This window comes from Strongylocentrotus purpuratus, unplaced genomic scaffold (assembly GCF_000002235.5).
Source record: "Strongylocentrotus purpuratus isolate Spur 01 unplaced genomic scaffold, Spur_5.0 spur5_scaffold_12, whole genome shotgun sequence".
Classification (NCBI taxonomy): Eukaryota; Metazoa; Echinodermata; class Echinoidea; order Camarodonta; family Strongylocentrotidae; genus Strongylocentrotus; species Strongylocentrotus purpuratus.
In genome coordinates this window covers 804447-827149 of record NW_022145597.1, presented here as the reverse complement: position 1 = coordinate 827149, position 22703 = coordinate 804447, and the positions used below count along the sequence as shown (strand labels likewise).

At 37.0% G+C, this 22703-nt stretch overlaps 1 protein-coding gene across 4 annotated transcripts in view; it reads right to left on the bottom strand.

Moving 5' to 3' along the window:
- Positions 1–2494: 2494 nt before the first annotated feature.
- Positions 2495–22703, bottom strand: part of LOC105446626 (peripheral plasma membrane protein CASK) — a 56825-nt gene continuing 36616 nt past the window's right edge. For 2 of the 4 annotated variants that reach the window (XM_030981546.1, XM_030981548.1), the window contains 9 exons: positions 20103–20228; positions 17340–17537; positions 16064–16297; positions 14928–15127; positions 14122–14237; positions 13183–13344; positions 12392–12594; positions 11431–11517; positions 7059–7235 (listed from right to left, as the gene is read on the bottom strand). In XM_030981546.1, the coding sequence (XP_030837406.1) occupies positions 7059–7235; positions 11431–11517; positions 12392–12594; positions 13183–13344; positions 14122–14237; positions 14928–15127; positions 16064–16297; positions 17340–17537; positions 20103–20228 (1503 nt within the window). Of the gene's footprint in view, positions 7236–11430; positions 11518–12391; positions 12595–13182; positions 13345–14121; positions 14238–14927; positions 15128–16063; positions 16298–17339; positions 17538–20102; positions 20229–22703 lie in introns of all 4 variants that reach the window. The other 2 variants (XM_030981547.1, XM_030981549.1) reach the window with 2 other exon arrangements.

Here is a 22703-nt window from a genome sequence, read left to right as displayed (position 1 = left end):
ATGTAAAGATGGTCAGTATTAAAGGTGATTATTTTGAGCTCCATAGTTGCAAAAGTAGTAGGCTTGGTTCAAATTTAAGCAAAAACAACAGCAATTAAGTAATACAATTTCCTTGTAGGCCGACATGCTTTAAGAGAACAGAATACATCTGTTTGGAGCCAAAAGGTATTAACTAATATCGTTCATACATGTAATGCCCCTAGTCTGCCTGAAAACGGACGATTATAACGCTTTACGACAACAAAGATCCCGTAACTGTAAGAAAACAAAAATGATATATCAGGCTACACAAATATATCGTCTGTTTAGAGACAGAAGGGCATTAACTCATATAGTTTAACATAGGTAATGGCCTTCTGGCTTTGCTCAGGCGATATAAATGTATACACCTACGATTTTGAAACTCTTCAGGCTCAATGAATCATGTGAGATAATAACACCAAATTGCCAGAAAGCCAACTTACTTGATTGATGAAGTCGTCTTGATGATGGTTGTCGTCCCATAAACTCGACGATCTCAGAATATCTTTCTCACCTGCGATGAACGAAATCGGAAATCCAGTATCACATGAGGGTTTTTAAACAATGTCTTTCATGTCCACGAATGACTTGTTATCCATAGAAATGATGGCTAACTGATCTCAATCATTCCCCTATCTTCATGATCATACACATTGATTCATACCATGGCGTTGTCGTTGACATGTGCCGGTGATGAACAATAATAAAATGCTAAATTTCCAAGGCGACGTGCGCTAGTAGCCGGTATCACTGGAACAGTGTTGTTTGGATGCGTCATAAACCAATCGTAGTTTTATCTTACTTCGTCTTCCAAATAATAAGAGAGAAGAAGAAATACTGTCATTATCAACTCTATTGAGCACTATTTTTGTACAAAGTGGATTCATTCATTCCGTGTAATATCGGCGGCGTTAATTTCTTGTGAGAGAGTGAGAGATGTTTCACAAACTATTCACGCAATAATAAAAGCTTCCTATTTCAAACAAAAGAAAGACGAATAAAATTACTCGCAAGTCATCAAGGTCCCTATGTTGGCGTAGGCCTTACATACATCTTCGTTTGTAACATTAACACGATTAATTAAGACGCACCTCTTCCCCCTACATCACCAAGATAACATAACGATGTGGTTTGTTGCTCAGATGGCCCTGTAGTTTGGAAAGGAAGCCCTCACAAACACATGGAATACTTTCACGGCCAGGCGTTAAGTGAAACGAGTTTTCTGTACACCTCTCTTTAGTTTTCGTCCTTTGTCAATATTGTCTATTCTCGAACTGTGTCTGTTCAATACTCATTGAATCATTTTAGCCACTTGTATCAATTTGCAGAGGCTGGTCCTGACAATAGAGAGGACAGACCCTAGATAAATGCTTTATTGGCTACATTTTGTGTACACGCCCGGGACTACAAACCTACTTGAGTAGGTGCCGTGAGCCTGTGACACACAAAACACACAAGGTAACAAGGTAAAGGGGTAGAAAGTGCCCCCATTTTGAAAATCACATTGCCACCCTTGCGAATATGATTTCTTCTGAAGTTGTATTTGTTGGTTTGTTTTTGTTCGTAGGTGTTTTATTTGTTTGTTTTGTTTCTGCCGGCCTCTCTTATAATTGGCTTGCCCTAACGTGTAATGCATTTTGGTGTGATATTCTAAATCACATTTTGTGCTAGAGGAATGATTTCCTGACATAGCACTACATAACACGATTAAAAGTCAATATTGAACAATTCCATCATGTCGAACATCAATTTAAATCTCTTATGATCTACAAGACATTTTACTAGACTTAAGAATATACTTTTTGTTATTCTTTGTTTTTCTTGTTCTTTGTAAATAGTGTAAATAGTTCACAGCCCTTTAGGGATTTTATTTGCTATACATGATATATTTGAAAGGTGTTGTAACGATTCAAGCTCAATGCTTAGGTTTCATCACTTGTGTGTGTTCATTCTTTAAACTGTATTATAGTTGCAACTTGTTTTTGATAAAACATTTTTAAATTCTTTTTCATGTGAAGTCAATTCAAATGGAGTGTAAAATTGAAAATGATTTTTTATATCATACTCTTTTTCATGTGATGTTAACTCCAATAATTGTGAAATTGTAATTTTCAATAAAAAAAATGTTTAAAGCGCAATTTTTTCATTTTATTTGTAAAAATTTCTATCTCTTTTTCTATTTCTTTTTTCCTCTCCCTCTCTCTTACTCACTCTCTCTCTCTCTCTCTATCTTTCTTTCTCTCTCTCTCTCTCTCTCCTCTCCTCTCGCTCTTTCTATCCCCATCTCGTCCATATCTCCCCTGTTTTGCCCGTCTCCCCCCCCCCCCCAAATTTGTTTTCCTCATCTCTCTCTCTCTCTCTCTCTTACACACACTCTCTCTGTCTCTCTGCCTCTTACCCCTCCCCCTCCCAGTCATTGACAAGGCTGACATCAGACCACACACATCAATTAAATAAACCACAGACAACTTTGTCATTTTTCAGTCACTCACATGTTATTTAATACATAATTATGAAGCAAAACATGCCAAAACGGCAATGTTGTAGTATCATTTTCAGATATAATATGAATAACATTTACAATTACATTATGTCATAGGAAAGTTAAATGCTTTTTCATGTACAATTTCATTTTACTCTTTCTTCTCCTGCCTCCTACTCATTCATATACCTTAGAGTAGTGCACACCGGTCTTTCTCTAGAAACAAGTCCATTTCTTATATTACTTGGCAATCTAAAAAAAAAGGGTGCAAAACAACAGAGAAATCGTCAAACTAATTTTTAGTGCAATTTGTGGCTTGATTACATAACAATTACACAATATTTGTAGGTACATACATTTATGTATGAAGCATAAATTACACGCATAGCTCATTCGAAAGAATTCTCATACTTTCTTTTCCCCACCTTACAGAACTGATGTGGAATCTCTAATCTTTCACTGTTTTAGACCTGAACAGGTTTGTTGTAAATCATGTGGTTTTACAACAAAACACAAGAACTGAAATATGCCACTTAAAAAAATGTGAAAGCTTCATACAAGTAGTTTTAATGAAACCAGCACAAAAGCTGAAATTGCTAACATGAACTCGACTCAGCATCACATTCTTTTGCAGAGTTTTTTTCTTCTTCGTCAAACTTTAGCAAACACACACTCTCCTCAAGCAAAAATCCTACAAGATGAAATTCATATGATTTTTTTTAAACCAAACTTTCAGATTCTTTAGGCAATTTGTCAAGATTTGTGTAAATTTTGGCAAGCTGTGACTGTCAGTTGTCAGCTAACAATGAAAATGTAATAATGTTCCTGATTTGTGTTTCTTGATAACAACTGTTAATGAATAAAGATATTCAATGTCATTTTCATTTCACAATACCACGAAATCAACCAATGGCTTTCAATGTATCTATGCAATTCAGAATTGCAAATTTACAACAGTAATTTACAATAGTAAATTACAACATGTAATTGTTATTCACAAAAGTAATTTACAAATTGCATTGTTAGTCTAAACATGAAGTATAACCTAGTTGAGTTACACCTGGCAGTTGATATGACAATTAATGTTTCTTCATGAAGCTAATGAACCATTACTCTCATATTTCATAAAAACTGTGTTTCTTCCAATCTCTTTTTTTTTAAATTTTAAGTGAAAATATTTTGCATCTAATTTTATTGCATCGTGCAGACAGAGCATCGTGTGATATGAAAGACTAGACACTGATTTCAAGTCGTATTTCATTCAAAAACAATATCATATATGGAGGGGAAAATGGAGAAAAATCTAAAAACTACAAACTTGATTAGATAACAATAAGGGAAACATGAAGATGATATTAAATCATCAATAAGAAGGAAAACATGAATTTACATTACAACAAAATATCAAGTTAGGATTTTTCAGTGGAACAATATTTGGTAGGTGGAAAGGATACAAGGACTCATAATAGCGATGATGAAGATTTGAGCAGTAGTGGATAAGGAGTAATACCTTAGTCACACAGACAAGACCCACACCAGACCGACAACAGACCAATCGAAACTATAACATGATGTCTATGGCCAAGAATGGGTCGGTTTGGAGTCGGTCTGAAATGGGTTTGGCGGTGTGACTGAGGTATGAATGGCACATAATAGACTGGGTGAAGGGCATGACAAGGTCAGACTAGGTGAAGGGCATCACAAGGTCATCTCTATCTATCTACAAGCAAACAGAATCAATGGCAAGGATTTGGTCCTAACACTGTACATCTTCTTGCCTAGAAAACTGATTATTTTCTCTCATGAAAGCTGTATTCTTATCACTATCTCTTTCTCTGTTTCTCAGAAAGATAAACATACAAAATTGTGTTCTTAAATTTCCTATCTCCTCCTCTGCCTCTCGCTTTCTCTCTCTCTCTTTCTGGTAAACATGCAAGATGACACCATCCACTTCACAAACTATGCAGTTCAGGTAACTTTAGGATGATATTGAAGTCAGTCAGGTAGAATAGAGGGAAAAGAAGTTAAGGATGAAAACATGATGCTAAAAGAAAAAGAAAGAGAAAAGAGAGGGGAGAGAAGAAAGTATAAGATTTTCCCATAGGGTATACAACCAATGTCATTTAATCTTTATCATCAATTTGTGCAACGCAACAAAAACTTTTATCCCATCCTTTCCGAGTCTCGAAACAGATACATATCATAAGAATACTGTGCTTTTGAGATATCGTGGTCAAACAGAAGAAAGAAAGAAAAACTGATGAGCTCAAAATCTGCCATGGCTGTAACAATATAGTGCAACTTCGGATCACTTCAATGAATTGGCCTAAGATTATTCAAGTTGAACAAACTCAGTGAATAAAATCAAAACATATACTCTATGGAAAAAAGAAAAAATGTAAACTAAACAGGTCGCATCTAATGGTAGCTGCAAAATGCATTTAACAGATGATTTGGAAGTCTGTGCTTTCCACTTTTCACTTTGTAATCAAAGCTATCAAGCATCATTCATCATTAGTCAATATATACAAATTTTCTCTCATACAAATTCATTGGCTTAGATACAAAGAAACATAAAGACAAACAAAAAATGTTATATTTACTTTCATTTTCATACAAGATTCACAAAATAATTATATCATAATGCTGAAGAAAAATATCTGAAACACTTTAAATAGATATACAAAGTGTCTCATGGTAAAAGAAGAAACTATGAAGAATAGAAAGATAAATGTAGCATCAAATGTTCAAGTCTGTGAGACTGTCTTCCTTTCCCTTCAAGTCATTCTAATGAGTTGTGCATTGAAGGAGATATATAGCTGCCTTAGAGGGAGGGGTATGTAAGGATAAGGAGCAACTCTGCAAAGATCCATGCACCAGCGCTGATATGTCAGGTATAATCTTGAATTCTTTATTCATTATGGATCAAAACCTAGGTCTGCCAAATTGTTTGAAATACATTATACATGTACCCTATATGTGTGCTAAAAATAGACTGTGGCACTCCTGTTTGTTCAATTGGTCGACCAAAACAAGTCAAGAGTTAACAAGCTTCAACAGCCATACCAAAGAAGAATATTGACAGGTTTAAAAACCACAAGCATGCTTGTCTATAGGGGCCTATTTTGTTCATGTTTCCCGTAACTGGCCTTAATAGATGAATATGACTGTATACATCAAAATTCCCTCCTTACTGATAGCATACTTCTCCAGAAAGCTCTTTGTATTTCAACAATACTCCTAGATTTCATATAAAATAAGATGGCCACATTTAATGACCAATGACAAAACAGATTCTCCACATCTCCTGTCCCATCACTCCCTAGTTCATCATGTCCATTTTCTTGTTTGCCTCTTCTTCCACAAATCCACATTTATTCCTAAATGAGAAAGAATTTCAAAATACTTCTTTATATCTGGCCATAAGTCAGTTCTTTAATCAAGTTTAATTCCCACAGTAAAGCGTGTCTGCATTGCTTTGAATACCTTTTTCACGCACAAGTCCCAGCATATTATCGCATAGTATGTGCAATGGTCAAGCACAAAACACTATGCAATGTGAACTGTCTGATCCACCCTCATTAGTAAGAGCCTCCTATAAATAGAGTAACTGCTTCAACTTCTTTCTGTATTGACAATGGCACAATGCCTTGCCTTGCACCTCTGGTTAACATTAAATTAAGGGTGATATTCAAACAATTTCCTTCATTTCTATCCGAGAACAGAGCACAAGTATTATTGGTAATCTCGATTGTCTGATCAAATTTCAAAAAACTTTCACATAATTGATCTTACAATATTCCTTTCCAAGAATTACAGTCAAGTTTGCAGGTTTTTCATACTGCATGTTTTACTCTCTTGTACATGATTAGTTTGTAGAATCCAAAATATATATAGTAGCTATCGCTGGACCATCGTTCACTGGGTTCCAAAGCAGCATAAGCTAACACCAGTCTTGGGATTAACTCTGGGAATGGGTTGATTTAAGAAACAACAGTCATGGATCCAAAATGGCTGCAATCGGCTAGATTCCAGTCAGTCTTCTCTTGCTTGATGCATTAAAAAGTTTATTCCTGCTCAGAACTAGCTCCTCTCAAACCTAATGATGTTCATTTCTTAAAAAAGACTCTTGTTCATCTCAACATAGACCACTGGTCTTGAACCCTTCGATTGCAAAGAAAGAAAGAAATAACAGTGATATATGAAAATGATTCAGGTGAAGATATGACGATGAAGAATCCAAAATGGCTGCAATCAGGTGGTTTCCTTTGTAACTTGCTTGATGCATTACAAAGATTATTCCAGCTCCTGCGTAGAGCTAGCAGTCCTTTCAAACGTGATCCATGATCGCTACTCGTAACAAAAGGCTGCCATCTCTAGTTTACATAAGAACAGTGGTTGTTAAACCTTGAATGCGAAGTAAGAAATACCGGTGATATAAACACCATAGAAATACATGTAAATTGAAAACGATCCAAACGGGTCGACACTCTACCCATGGAAAACAGGGAACAAAGAGCTATTGACCTCCGGCAATAAACAATGACCTTTGACCTTAGTAGACCCAGCTGACGGGAACCCATTGCGGCGTGGTGCATATTTCTTCCATGGCGTTCTCGAGCGTGCGTATCGTGTCGTCGATGTCGTTGTTGACGATGGTGAGATCAAAGAAGTGACCGTAGGCCTGGCGGAGCAGCTCAGATTCCTTGGCAAGTCGCTCCAGGCTGCTATCCTGTTATCAGAATAAAAATAACAATAACATTAACAACAATAACAATTATAATATTTCTGCATAACATCCACAAGGGACTTCTCTTTGCTTCAGGTGAGCAGGGGATGTTTCATACAGCTGTTCGTAAATTTACGCATGACTTTACGAATGACTTGTATATGAAGTGCCAGATAGGATGCTAAATCATTTTTTAACTGCATCAATTAAAGTTGAACTGTGCAGATGTAGATTATCATTCTTATTGTAACAAACATTTCTAAAGCAAAGTATATTTTTTGCCATAATTTAAGTGAGGTAATTGGAAATATAGTCAGTTTGTTAAACCATCAGGAAAAACTTTGGGTATCCTATCTGGCACTTCATCTACAAGTCATTCGTAAAGTCATGCGTAACTTTACAAACAGCTTTATGAAACACCCCCCCCCCCCTGATATCATAAGGTGCTAAAATATTCCAGAGATTTCTTTCAGTAAAGTATCCACTAATCACACAAGGGTGAACGTGAGCAGATGTAGAGTATCATAAGAAAACAGACTGGAATTAAAATTCTCAATCTATATAAAAACAACCCTTAACAAAGTAAACCCTAGGACATAAGACTTCACATCAAATTGCAAGACAGAAGGCAGCGTGCATCACTAAACAAATATTATTTGGCTCATCCCCTTTTGATAAGCACCAGTGTTATAAGAATAACTAGTAGGACCCGCGGAAATCCGCGGGATTCTAGAGGGGGCGGGGGGTGTAAATAGATATATAGAGAATGTCTAAATTAAAACCACCAAGAATGTTATTTGCCATTCAGGCCATTAAAAAAATATACATGTTTAGCGTCCCCGCCCGCTTCCTTTTTGGGGGCAGCCTCCTATTTTTTTTTTTTTTTTTTTTTTTTTAAAGAAAAAAAACATCGTCCCCGCCTGCTTCCTTTTTGGGGGCCGCCTCCTATTTTTTTTTTTTGAAAGAAAAAAAACATGAAAAGCACTGCTAAAATGTATTTCTGATTTTAAAAAAGAAAAAAAAAAAATTGTAGGCCGCCATCTTGAAAAATAACCCGAATGCCAGGGAAAATGTACGGAGCGGCCATTTTGAAAAAAAAAAGAAAAAAAAAAGCGCCTCCTCCTTCCCATTTTTCAAAAAAACAGGACGCTATAAGCATGTTTTTTTTTAATTTGGCCTTATATTAAATTAAAAAAAACAATCCAACTGTACCGGTAGTTATTCTTTAAGCCACTGGAACTGCGTAGAGTTCCGTAGTGTAGCGTACCGACTACGCAGAAATTAGGCTGCGTATTAATGGGAAAATAGTCCCTGCGTAGGTTATGCGTAGGCTGGCGTACAGGTTTGCTTATGGTTGCTTACTGTGTGGAAAGCTTTTACTGCTTAGTCGATCTGGCGTAGGGTAGCGTACTGTTGCGTAAAAAGGCGGACTTTCTGCGTAAAAAGGCGTAATTTCTGCGTCAAGTTTCTACGCCGAAAGTACGCAATAAAAATTAAACATGTTGAATTGTTTTCGTTCACCTTGCGTACCCCTTTCAGTCCCTCAGCATATAGTAACGTAGGCCAGTGTAGTTGGTACGCAACACTACGCAACTCTACGTATTGACCCCACGCCAATTAGTGACCCGCAAGTGTCACAAATAAAGTATTAAAAATATGCTCATCTGTCCCTAATTAAACGCCTAAAACCCCCGAGCTTTCGGGGGTTTATGGCCCCTTGAAACCGTGGACCCCACGCCTATATTATATATACACTCAACTCGCTGCGATCTGATCTCTCGGGGATCTCTCCCCCTCCCCCCCCCCCCCCCCCCCCCCCCCCCGAGCTTTTGGGGGTTTATGGCCCCTTGAAACCCGTGGACCCCACGCCTATATTATATATACACGCAACTCAGGACCCGTGGAAATCCGCAGGATTCTAGAGGGGGGTGCAGGCAAAAAATTAAGTTTTTCATTTCGGGGGCTCCATTTCAAATTTTTGGGAAATTTTCGGGGGCTACTTTTTCAACTTTCGGGGGCTCTTTTTTCTGGGGCTACTTTTTCATTAATTCATAAAAAACGATAGGCCTACACTTTGTTGAGATTTGTTCAGTAGCCTAAGGTTTCAGGCTTCCTTCTTTATAATTGCCTATTTAAAAAAACAAAACATTTTTCTAGTTCAATAACTATTAAAGTTTTCATGCATTGATTTGATGCAAGAACTGTAACATAATAGACCCTAGATTGTGATTATTTCTGACCATTAATTTCGATAATCATTTTTCAAAGTAAAATTTTCACAAGAAAATCAGACAGTCGTTTAAAAACGTAGACATTAGTAATACTTTTACTAATTCTAAGCTCAGGTTTCGTTAATCTATTCACGAAACTATATTAAAATCGCGGCAATAATGATGCAAACCAACAGATAACAATTTCAAAGTGTCAAATCTCTTCGACTCGAATTCAACTCACACACTGCTGCATAACTGCAGCGTAACTCAGCTCATCTCACACACACTACACAGTGGCAATGCACTGTATTGTAGCGTGTCAGTTACGGTGATTTTGTCTGATTTTCTTTACTTTGAAGAAATGATTATCAAAATTACGTAAACATGGCGAGAACATCACAAAATAGGCTTTAATTTCATACCTCTATTTATGGAAACTTTATAATATTGCAGCAATCGTGAATTCGTGATGGAAATTGATTGCAGTTTCGCGATGTTTAGTGGTTCATGGTCTAGATTCAGCTTCTACCAAAACAAAATCGACCGCCAAAAACTCGAGCCCTACGCTCCGTCTCGATCTCGCAACTGCGAAAATGTACGTGTTTTGGCGTACTTGCGTGCGACATGGTAAGCCAGGTAAGGTATGGAATATGGTTCGAGTTTTTTTACGACCGATTTTTGTGTATACAATTTTATACGGATAGTCATCGGTCGTGTGTCTACGGATGTAATGTTGAATATCCATGAGGTATCTCTGTCGTCACGCATATCCTGCATTAAGCATGTCGCGTCTGGTTTCGCCCTGGACGTCGACACGGAGGAGGACCTCGGGCGGAATATAGCCAATTCCACAGAGTAGACTCTCCCGCGGACGATGGCACCCGGCACGGGTACCCCGAGGGGAGGGTTCAGGAGGAGATAGCCGCACCAACTTGGGTCGGCGATCTCATTAAAAAACAATAGAATACAAAGGCTGGCGGAGACGTCGCGCCCCCCGCGGAGCCTTAGCGTATTACTTATATAGATTGTCCATATCAATCATGATCTGCTGCTTTTCAAATTGCATAACACAATAAGTTTCTACCTAAATTAGGACAAGTTAATTTGGGGTTTCATATTGGACCAATATGTAGTGTATTGATCTAGTAATCTTTGACTGGCAATCAAGGACCAAAGTTAAACTCATGCAACTAACTTTTTGAAGGATTCTGTATTTCTTGTGGTGATTTTAAAGCCTATCTGCACTAGTTTAGCCAGAAGGGATCAGACCTCCTTGCATGGTCACTGGCAGGTGGTTATCTCATAATAATAATAATAATAATAATATTCCACTTTTTATCAGAGCTTAAGCACTTTACAAATCAGCTCTCAATTAACATAAGAAAAAGAGAACCAAGGGGAATCAAGGGGGATCAACGGGTAAGGTTTAGGCATTGTGGGCTGTATAGAGGGCCCAAGTAGCTACAAGTAGTGCAGTGCCGCTTTAAGACCACAGTACACTTCACCAAGTCACACCTAAAAGGATAACTCCTCAAGCCAAGCCACAAGACTCTTTGCTACTACTACAGTCTTCACATTAAGAAGTGTTGGTGTACCAATGTTAAATCTGAGATACATTGCCCTACGTGTTATCAGTGTCTGTGATATGGTGTAATAATGAAGCCCTAACAAAAATTGCGCCTCAAAATGATCATGAAGTGCCTCAAAAAAGTAAAAATCTTTGAGTGACCGGGTTTACCATACCGTACTCATGTTCCCCAATAGACTGTAGGGTTATAAAAAAGGTGAGGAAAACGGAAAATTAAATTTTGATTTCCAATCATAAATATCTTGATAATCAAAAAAGATTTGGTTTGTAAAAGTCATGGGATTCCTGATTGACCTAAAGGTTTATAATTATGATTGCAGCATGAGCTAAATCCAGGATTGTGTTTCAGAATCTGAGGCAATGCTACAGAGTCACTTTAAGAGTTCTGTGTACTTACATGTACATCATTCATTCCTGTGAGTGTAGGTGCAGCAATGAAGACAACGAAGGGAGCAAACTCAGCACATCTCAATACCTTCAGAGCCTACATGGAAATAAACGCACACATAGATATACAGTCAAAACTGCTGTATGGAAAGACCACCTGACAATAAATACCACATTTTTCATTTCCCTTGAATATGGTTTCTCATTGAAACCTGTACTAAAGGAACCTGTACATAAAGACCACTTTTCATGCTTCAGAGCCTACATAGAAATAAAAACACCAATAGATATATTTAATTCATCTGCATACCTTATCAATAATGCCTACTCCTGAGGACCCGTTTCACAAAACTTGTCATCAGTGACAAATGACAGTTTTTTTTATAAGCTACTTAAATCCTTGCTTCTGATTGGTTATCAGCAGATTTGTCACTGAGTTTTTTCATTTGTCATTGAAAAATGGCTTTGTGAAACAGGTCCCAGATGACCTGCAATCATAAACAATGTAGGCAACCTGCAATCATAAACAATGTAGGCAACCTGCAATCAGACTTCTCAAATACAATAAATACAAGTACACAAGTGAAAACGGTAACTTATAGCTGACATTCAAGTGGAAAAATCATCCATGAATGTGAATGCGTATACATATGAAAGGGTGTCTATCTAGATATGAAATGTTAAAGCATGGCCATTGCAATAAGCTCAACCATTCTCTCCCTTATCAAACTCAAAAGGATAGTTTTCAAATTGCCACTTGATGACATATGAAATTCAACAATTCTGTGCAAAAGTACTCAAGTTACAAAAGGAGAGAGAAACCCTCGGTTTTATCTTCTTTGGAAACAAAAACATATTTGTGTACTTTGATAAAGAAATAAAATAAAGCCATTCAAATTTTAAATACACCATGTACTGTAGGAGGTTCACATGTATTAGTCAATGACAAGTGCTTGACTAAAGTCCCATACCTGAGGTTCCACGTCGAGTATAGCAATGAGACTCCTATTATGAATCTCTCTGATTGTATCTAGCTTAGTCCCATACATGGCGTCTTCATGTGTGCCGTACTCCAGATACTTGTTGTTAGCTATGTCGTTCATCATCTCCTCGTGTGAGACGAAGAAGTAGTTCTTGCCATTCTCCTCGTCTGATTTACACCGTCTTGTCGTGTCTAGAGGGAAAGAAGAGAAGGGGAGAGACGGACAATAACATAAGATGGACTCACTTTTTTTATCGTAACTTTGACAAAATATAAAAGAAAAGCAGATAGAAGTGTTGAAGTAACAGGAGAATTAGAAGGAGGATGGATAAAATGAATGAAGATTGAATAAGAAAAGTAGAAGATGAAGAATTTTTGGGGGAAAAAGTACATACCGGTAATTGAAGAAATTTTAATCGCTTTTTTCTTTAGAAAACATTTGATTACTGTGAAAAAATTCACTTTCTTTTCTGACACATTTTTTTCTTCAAATTTGCTCCAAATATACTTTAACGTTGATAAGCAAACCGACTGCATTTGTCAACCAATCTCCATTTACCTTCCCAAAATAAAAGTACAAGATTGAAAAATAATGGACATTTATACATGAGCCATCTACGAATCAACTCAGTTGAGTGAGATAAAAATATGGTGCATGTTGCTATGTCAGGCAAGAAACAAAACATAACAAAATGATGCACAGTATTCCTCGCTGAACTAAGCAGGCCAACACTCTATCTAGTTGGCTTGCTCTTAGCAGGGAGTATGAAATCTACTTACGTGGGATTGGATATGCATATTTATTAGGATGACTTGTGATGAGTGTATTCTTTATGTGTCTCCTGCCGACACCATGTGCTCCTAAAAGAACTAATGTTTTCCTCATGAACGCAGGCAGTCTCACCACCTCCTCATACGTGACAAGATCTAGTTGGTCGAATACTGCATCAAGGAAGAAAGGAACGAGAAAAATAAATATTTTAATCAGATGTAAAGGTAGAATCTTGTGAAACAGTCAAGAGTATAAGTTTGTTCTATTGACTTGACAAAGGAATATCAGCAAGCTCAAGAATTGTGACATATAATGACATGCCGATCATAAGTATCATGATTCTACCACCTATAAATGAATCATAAGGAATCTGGATTTATATAGTGCTTTATACAGAATGCCCTCTGTTAACGCTTTACTGATATATTATTATTCCCTCGGTCATCAGATTCATTCACACACATAATGTGTAACATCTCTACTGCTGGGGAGTATTCCTACCATTATCGTCACCGTGAGGGCATACATTTACACTTTTCCAATACAGTACATAACAATTTTGTTACACGCTTTAATAATGCATAATCAATATGAATTAAATAAAACACGATATAGCAGGGCAACAGCGTAAGCATAAAGACAGATTTACTTACAGCCTTCACTTTAACTAAAAAATAGAAAAGAAAGAGTGACTTGATAGACAGATAGAATAGAGGAAGAACGCTGGTTTATAAATACAACAAAAGGTTTGATTATACATGTATATCATAATAGAATTATGATATAAATTATTTCAAGTATCACAATAACTACTGGAGATAATTATCCAAAGGATTGTTATGCATTTTCATCTCTTTCATCTGTAAAACTCAATGCTAAGGCCCTATCAAGGCCGGATTAAAACTCTAGGATTGTTGAAAGCTGGGGGTAAGCTGTTATGTGCTAACCTGCATTATGCTTGGCTAGGTATTTATCTCTGTATTGCTTCTTTCTTCTTCCAAACCATGTACACGATGCTTGTTGCTCTTTCTTTGCTCTCTCTATTGCCAGACATGCTACTCTCCTGCAACATAAAGAAAAACAAATCACAACATTAGAAACATTACTTCTTCTTTTAGTACCAAAAGCTCTTTGTATTAATACAAATCAAAACATTACACACATTACTTCTTCTATTGTAATACATATATTAGTATATGAGTATATCTCTCTTATGGTAGTTTTCTTTCTTTATTATGTTTTGCTCTTCTTTCTAAAATTTGAAAGCTAAAGGAAGTGCTTATTGAACTTGGTGGGGGGGGGGGGGGGAATTCCCCCAAGCCATGTGCATTTATTTTTCACCTGTGTATTTACTGGTGCAGACATACATACAATTCTTGTAGGTCTGGTGATGGAATGAAGCTGGCGGTTCATTAAGAGGTTCTCATACTTTCTCATTTTCCACCAATCATCATCATACTTCTTTAAAATTCAGGGTTGTTTTGTTGTTTTTTAACTGTGGGAGAACGGTGGCAAAATTGCCCCAAACCCCTGTGTATTCATTTCCCCCTTTTTGACAGAAAAGACAAATGTATGGCAGGCTTCTACAGTGAAAGACCACCCAAGGGAGACAAGAAAAGTGGTCTTTATGGGCAGGTGGTCCTTGTAGACAAGTGCCTTTGTACATGTTTCAATGTGAGATTATTTTCAAGGGAAACAAAAAATGTGGTCATTGTAGACAGGTGGTCACTAAAGCAGGTTTGACTGTACATACCATTCTTGTAGCTCTGGTGATGGAATGAGGCCGGCTGTACCGTTGAGAGGTTCACCTTCTTTCCTGGCTTGCCACCAATTATGATCATCTTTACTGATGATCTGGAGGATATCACCGCAACGGAAACTAAGACCGGCTTGTTGGCATGGTATCAGGTCGTCTTGACCTGGGTCATAGTCAAACTGGGCTCGAACGTAGATCTGTAGAGGGCAGCAAACGGGTGAATGAGAGGAGACAGTGAGACAAAGAGCATTGGGAGAATCAGATGAGAAATTCAAAGAAATGAAATAAGGAGACAGAAAAATATTTTGGAATGCTATAGATCGTAACATTTTATTTTTTTAAAGACACATTTGTTTAATCATGAATTATTACTACCATTTCTATAATACCTTTCCCAAATCTTTGGTTTTATTGTTCAGACAATAATGGGAAATTTAAAGACATTTCTAAGAGTCGTCTGTGTCCTCGTATCTTGTACCAGAAACAATTTTTTTTTCCTGAACACAGATTCATAGCTGACACAAAAAGCTACACCAGTACATTCCTGGCATGCCTGCCTCCACACAAGTTTCTTCTTTACCCTACGACTTGCAACTGTTAACATTCCCTACCCCAAATGGTTGATCTTCACTCCTACAGTGATTGGGATGCCTCAATACCTCTTGAATACTAGCTTAAGACAACTTGGGGTAGAACCTAGGGGGTGTTTCACAAAGACTTAGATCAACTTTAAGTTGGACTTAACTACGGCAGGCTGCTCATGCCAATGTTTGCTCTCACCATTTACTGGCATTGGTCTCTCGAATCATGCAGGTCACAAATCTGCAGAATTTACATCTTTGGATAATTCATTATTAAAGAAAATATAAAATCCAAAGATCATAACGGCGAGAGCAATTAATGGTATGAATGGCCGGCCATAATTAAGTCCAACTTAAACTTTGTAAAACACCCCCTGTACATACACTATGGCCTGAATTCACCAAACTTAGGTTTGTCTGGACCTTGGTCTGAAACGCATCGAAACACGTCATATGACGCACATAAACCTAGGTTTGTCAACAAAACTCCTTTGTTGAGTGAATGTTAGATTAAAATGATATCACCTCCAGTGGTTGGTTAATAAGACCTACCTCACAAGGCTGAGGTGCACTCCTATAGCTGGGTACAATCTTGAACGTGATGCTGCCTTTGAGTTCTCTGAGTAGCTTCTGAAGCTGATCAACGGTTTGGTTAGCCACTGAGGCATTGTTGATCTCTCTGATCTCATCACCGACATGGAGAGTGGCTTGACGATGGATCATACCACCGTGCATGATGCGAGCTACGATGCAGCGTCTGTCTTCATTCATCTTCAGTGTGATGCCCTGTGTGGTGAGGGACGATAGAGGGGGTAAGTCAGAGCATGGGGTTATATACTATCATTAACAGAAACATTTAAGCCTATCTGCACTAGTTTGGCCAGGGGGGATTAGAACTCCCTGCATGGTCACTGGCAGGTGGTTATCCCATCAAATCAGCTCTCAATTAACATAAGAAAAAGGGGACTATGGGGGATCAATGGGTACCACTTAGGCTTTGGTTGCTATATAGATGGCGCAAGTAGCTATAAGTAGTGCAGTGGGGCTTAAAGAAACAATTTCAGACAACAGAATCATGTCACTTCATTTCAAATGTACTCAAAGACCACTCAACATGGTATCCCTTCACTGGTATGCCCTCTGTAACAATGAGGGAAGAGAGGTAGGGAGGGCATCATGTCAAATCCCACATTACCAGACCTTTCAAACAATTGAAATCATTTCCTTCACTTCAACGTTACTCAAAGACTGCTCAAATGATAACCCAAGTGTTTTCAATGACCTTAAATACAGGTTTCATTCCTCATGATTGAATACTCATTCACTTCATATTCACTAGGTCTCAATTCTAAAGCGTTTGATGTAACCTTGCCTATGGATTTTAGCCCAGTACTATCATCACCCAAGATTTTCCTGATTTCTTCAAAACTCATACTGTACTATCATTTTTATGGTGCTTCTCACACGTTTTTCAATCCAATGCATGTAAATATGGTCTGTGTGGAGCCAGAAGGGTGTTCACTCATGTACTTTAACACAGGGTTAACGCCCTTGTGGCTCCAAACAGCCATGACTATTGATGATAGCACGATGAGATTGTTTATGTAGACTATACGCAATTAGTTTGGGATGGTTTTGCCCACCAACTTCATTCCTTGAAATGCTAGAGCGCTGTAGCCGGGGTAATAATAAATGCGCCTCGGAATAAAATTTCTAGATAGACGGCGATATAGAAATGCCTATTATTACCCTGCTCTTTCCCAGGACAAAAAAGCCCATTCTGAAAGGCCGCTCACCCCTTGACATCTCAAATGTTCAAGGAACTTACCAGAGGCTCTTCTGAGTTCTTCTGAAACTGTACAAGTCGTACTCGAGTGACTTGATCTGTCTGGTCCATGTTACCATTGGGTGGTTGCATCAGCTCGGAGTCGCCGTTGAGGTAGGGCATAACAGGGGGTGGAGTCACCCTGATCGCGTGGTCACTGTAAACCTCGTGGGCAACCACGTCATGGGCCTGAAGTAGTGCCTAGGGGGTCAAACAAAAGTCACATAACGGTTAAATGAGGGTCAATTGAAGTCGAGAGAGTGTCACTGTTGAGGTAGGGCATAACATGAGGTGGAGTGTCTTTGATCGTGTGGTCACTGTAAACCCTGTGGGCAACCACATCATGAGCCTGAAGTAGTACTTAGGGGTCAAGCAAAGGTCAAATTGTCAAATCGGGTCAAATGAGGTTACATAAGGTCAAAATATAGTCATAGTTGAGGTAAGATACAATAGGGGGAAAAGGCTTTGATGGCATGATCACTGTACACATGCGTGTTACCAATGGAAAAGGTCAAAGACAGGGTCAAATGAGGGTCAAATGAGGGTAAGATAAGGTCAAAATCGTGACATCACTATAGGTAGGGTATTTTATAGGAGTCATCCTAATGGCATCGTCACTATACCCAACACTATACTGAAATAATCATTTAAAATAGTGACATCTGCTTAGGCTTTTCTAGCATACACTTTGTAGTACTTAAATGTACATGTATGTCCTTTGTATACACTGTCACATTTTATAATTTAAAACTTACATTTATAAAGACAGAGGACATGAACAGCTTTGCATTATACTGTAATATCATGTAATAGCACAAAAAAGATGCATGCATATACTCGCCCTCGATAATGAAAAAGAAACACTAAAGGTTTTATTTCTCCAGGTAGGTAACCTTTCTTGACCTTATCACAGTAAAGCTCTACACATTCATTGCCTTGATTTAATGTAAAAGACCATTATGAGAATGTAGCACAGTCTCTGCATGTGTATGATTCACACAATAGACATGTGCAATACTTCCCACCGTGGCCTACATACTTGATTCTACACCAGGCAGGCATACACCTCACTGAGCCTCCCTACAGCTAACCATGACATTTTGACTTGACTTTTCTCATTAAGATGGATAGTGTTTAAAAGCATGATGACTGACAGTCAATGTGTGTGTGTCTCAAGCATGGCCGTCTGTAATTAAAGGTAGTCTCATGCCATGGAGGCGAGATGATGGCAAATAGAAAGTTGAACGGAAAGTCTAACACATTTTACAGGGAAATTCAAAACCTACAATGAGTGATATCCATTTCAAACAGTTCTATATACAGCCAAGTAACAAGTCTAGATTATCTTTTACCTTTTTAAACTTTTTTTTCTACCTCAACTTCAATAATCATATATCCTATCCACATATCTGTATCAGGCTTTTTACACGAAGATGTATTTTTTTGTTGAAAATGTGTGCACTTCTTTCATTACATTATGCTTGTTCAAACAACCCTATAATTCATTATTGATCACTTTATCTAGGATTTTGAGTATTTCAAAGTTAATTTCTCTCTGAATAAAACTTCATTGTCTGAACTCAAGGAATTTTCATTTCATCAGTGCTGGCATTGATTTTTAAACGACCCAAAGATTTGATATTGGATCATATATGTTGGGAAAATAAAGAAGTCATCTTTCTTCCTGAAATTCTAATTGATTCCATGCATTGGGATGCAGGATTTTAAAGAATACTGTTTATCTTCTCTCAATATTGTATACATTTCTTGATAACTACTGGTATGAGGCGCTTATCCATTACAAATTAAGAATTTGTACATAAAATAAACAGCTGTAAATATCACTACTACAATCCAGCTTTAATGCGTTTATGTAGCATGATTATTCTTTTTTTTTTTAAATTCCAATTTGCATATTCTACATTTATTGTACTTTTAGGAATATATGCATTATGCCCCCCTATCACAATCAGTTGCTGAAGGTCATATGAAATATGACCTATAATGATATCTCTGCTCTATTTGCCAGAAATTTTACATATTTACTTAAAAGCCATTAACATAGTCTTAGACAATAGCAATATGTATCCTTATCTGTGAGTAAACATTCTAGTTCATGTGGGCTGGGATGACAATCTAGAATTCCAATGATTAAATGTCAGACCATTTTCCTATATTGATCAACCTTTCTTGACCCCTTCCTTCTTCAAGCTAGTTCTGCTTCTTTCTTTTTTTCATGTGTTTTGTGTCAGTATGATAGGTTCTTATATGGCAATTTGTTTTAACTTTTAAAACATTTTCTGGCACCTACATGTATGTCAATTCAAAATACATTAGGCGGTGTCACACAGAAAAATCCCTTAAAAAATCCTTTCAAGGGAAAATTTTCTTGCTTCGTTAGAGGATTTTTTAATGGGATAATTGATTACAGACAGCAATTAAGAGGGTAACTAAAATCCGGATTTTTGGACTCTGTGTGACACCACCTATTGTCAAGTTGAAGAAAAGCTGATTAATGTAATACTTACACAATTCCTGCTTTACAATTATAACAATTTATAAGCATTAAATTGGCATCATGTTGAGAAGATCAAAATCAATGTTCTATCACATAAAGATAGCAATTTTCATCTTTTCATCATAGTTTATGTCAATTTCTATCCCTATTATATGTGATTTTTTTTTAATAGAAAATTAATCAATAAAAATAGTCTTGCCAATTTCAAGTCCTTATGAAGTCGTTGATGTAGTAGTGATTAGACTTACCCTGAAGTAGGGATCACTGAGGATGGCTTGTAGTTCGTAGGCGTCTTGGCTGTCCTGGTTGTGTTGTCTGAACAACTCCAAGACCTGTTCGGTAGTGACATGCACAGACTGTAGTGATGGTACGTTCTGCAATGGTAGCATAGGGCAAGACATGTTGCGTTCATATAACCCTCCATCAAAACTTTAAAAGGAATGTTTCTCAAGACTAAGGGAATGTTTCTCAAGACTAAGGGAATGTTTCTCAAGGCAAATTAATGCTTCAAAGGCTACATGAGCGTTTCCAAAGCTAGAGGAACGTTTAAAGGAACCAGAGGCTACAATAAATGCCACCGAGTCTAAAATATGGCATATATTTTCTCTCAAACTGCAGCCTCTTTCTACTTTTCATCTAACTAAAAATTATAAATCAAAGCATATCTCTTCTAATTCAAACCAAAGGAGCATTACAATTTTGTGGTAATCTTCTCCTGTTTTGGTAATTGGTTTAAGTTCTGTGGTAAGAGGTGGGAGCATTCCATTATTTGGTTTAAAGCATGCATTGGTTAAATCTTGGAATGGTTTAAATGGATGTGAGAGTGATGCTGGATTAAATGATGAAGTAAGTGGGTAGTAATGCAATGAAAGAGGGATATTACGCCATGTCATGCCACTATGCTGTATTCAGTAGAGCTCTGTCAAACCAGAATATTTTTAGCGTGCATGAAACTTTCGTGAATTTCACGAGGAGACCAGATTTGTGAGAGTTAAATGCACCAAATTACAGTACAATACGAGCTGTATATACTGTGCAAGTAAATTGACTTGTATTGTTGCATTATGGTATGTATAGATCTAGAGCACAATCACATCCAAATTAAATGAAATTGCGTTTCCGAGACCTCAAAATATATAGTAAATATATATCTATAAATGTTTTGTCATGGTCTGCGATTCATGAAGATTTTATGCCCCAAAAAAGGTCGTCAGCTCCAATTTGCGAAAGTTTCATGTTTGCGAAAATATTCTGGTTTGACAATAACTACATAAGAATATCTACAATTATACTTTTGAGTGATACTGTACAAAATACAAGGTATATGTATATGGATAATACAGTAAAATACATGTAAATGAGCATATCATAATTCATATGAAGGAATGCATGTATAGCTGCATGAAATGGGAGGAAAACATCTAATAAAATGGGTCAATTTCTTGCATACTGTGTTAAAATTACAAATTATCATATGTCAATAATAAAATATAATCTAGCAACTCATGCAAAAACCTGAATATGTATATAAAATTGTTTCACACCTCATAACTTTTAACCAGAGTAATCAGAACATGTACTAACATTTTCTAAAAAGTGTCGAAGACATTAGGATTGTCATTACACTGGAGTAATCAAAAATATAAATTCTGATTCTACATCTGAAATATGAAGAATTTGCAGGCTTTCATAGAAAATTCTTCTCTCTATGGGTAACAATTTCTATGGTGATTCAACAGAATAAATTGGAATATCTAGACTGATAATGCTACGACGGATGTCTAGCATATTAGCTTGGGGAGGTTAAATTATTTTAAAGCAAACATGCAAGTAATTAATTAAGTGCAGCATATTCCTCCATGATCCTGTCAAAAAACGAATGATGATATTTCTTAGAGTTGATTAGGCCTTTAATCTTGATTCAATTAGCGTGACTCACTTCCCAGTGAGGACATACCCTATGGCTTCACAGGAAGATTCAATCAAACACTATACCACCAGACAGGGTGTGTTTATACACAATACAAGTCATGTTCTAAATATTATGTAAATACATAATAATAATAATGATAATAATATTTACTTTTTATATAGCGCTTAATACAAATGTCTCTAAGCGCTTTACAAATATACTATTACCCCGGTCATAATACAATAAATGTGACCTGTATTGATAGATACAATCTTAACATAAAATATGAAAAATTCAATCTTTCCCAAGTGTGTACGCCTTCATTCTAACCACACAGCACAGTACCTTGTTATTAAAACCTACATTCTCATGAAGATATTCCTTCTCTATGAATCCCCTCATCAACTGGTTGAACCAATTATTCTGAAGTACCAATTTACACTAGTGGCTTTCCACAAATGATTTATATCATCAAATTTAATGCATACATTTACCAGTACGCACATCTAAGCACTCTACAATTTCAAAGAGCTATTAAACCAATACCATAACTTATAACTGCTAACTATTTCAACTATCGAAATTGTGAGTTATAAAGTTTGAAGGAAACTTTGACTTAATTGATGAATCTGTGTATCAATAAGCATTTTCTTGCAGCTGATATTAGACCAGCTCTAAATTTCAGGATATTTCGTCAAACCAAATTTCTTAGCCACAAGTCCGACACAGGGGTGACTTAATGAACTGATAATATCTATTTTTCATAACATAAAAGGAAATATCTGATTGCACTCAACCTGTTATGTGCACTTGTAGATTTGGATGTCGTATTTGAATTCTCAATCAAAAACAAGTCTACGCCACATCAGGAATGAGATTTGTAGGCATAATCTTCTAACCTAATCTCATAACTATTTGTACATGATTTCATCCTGTC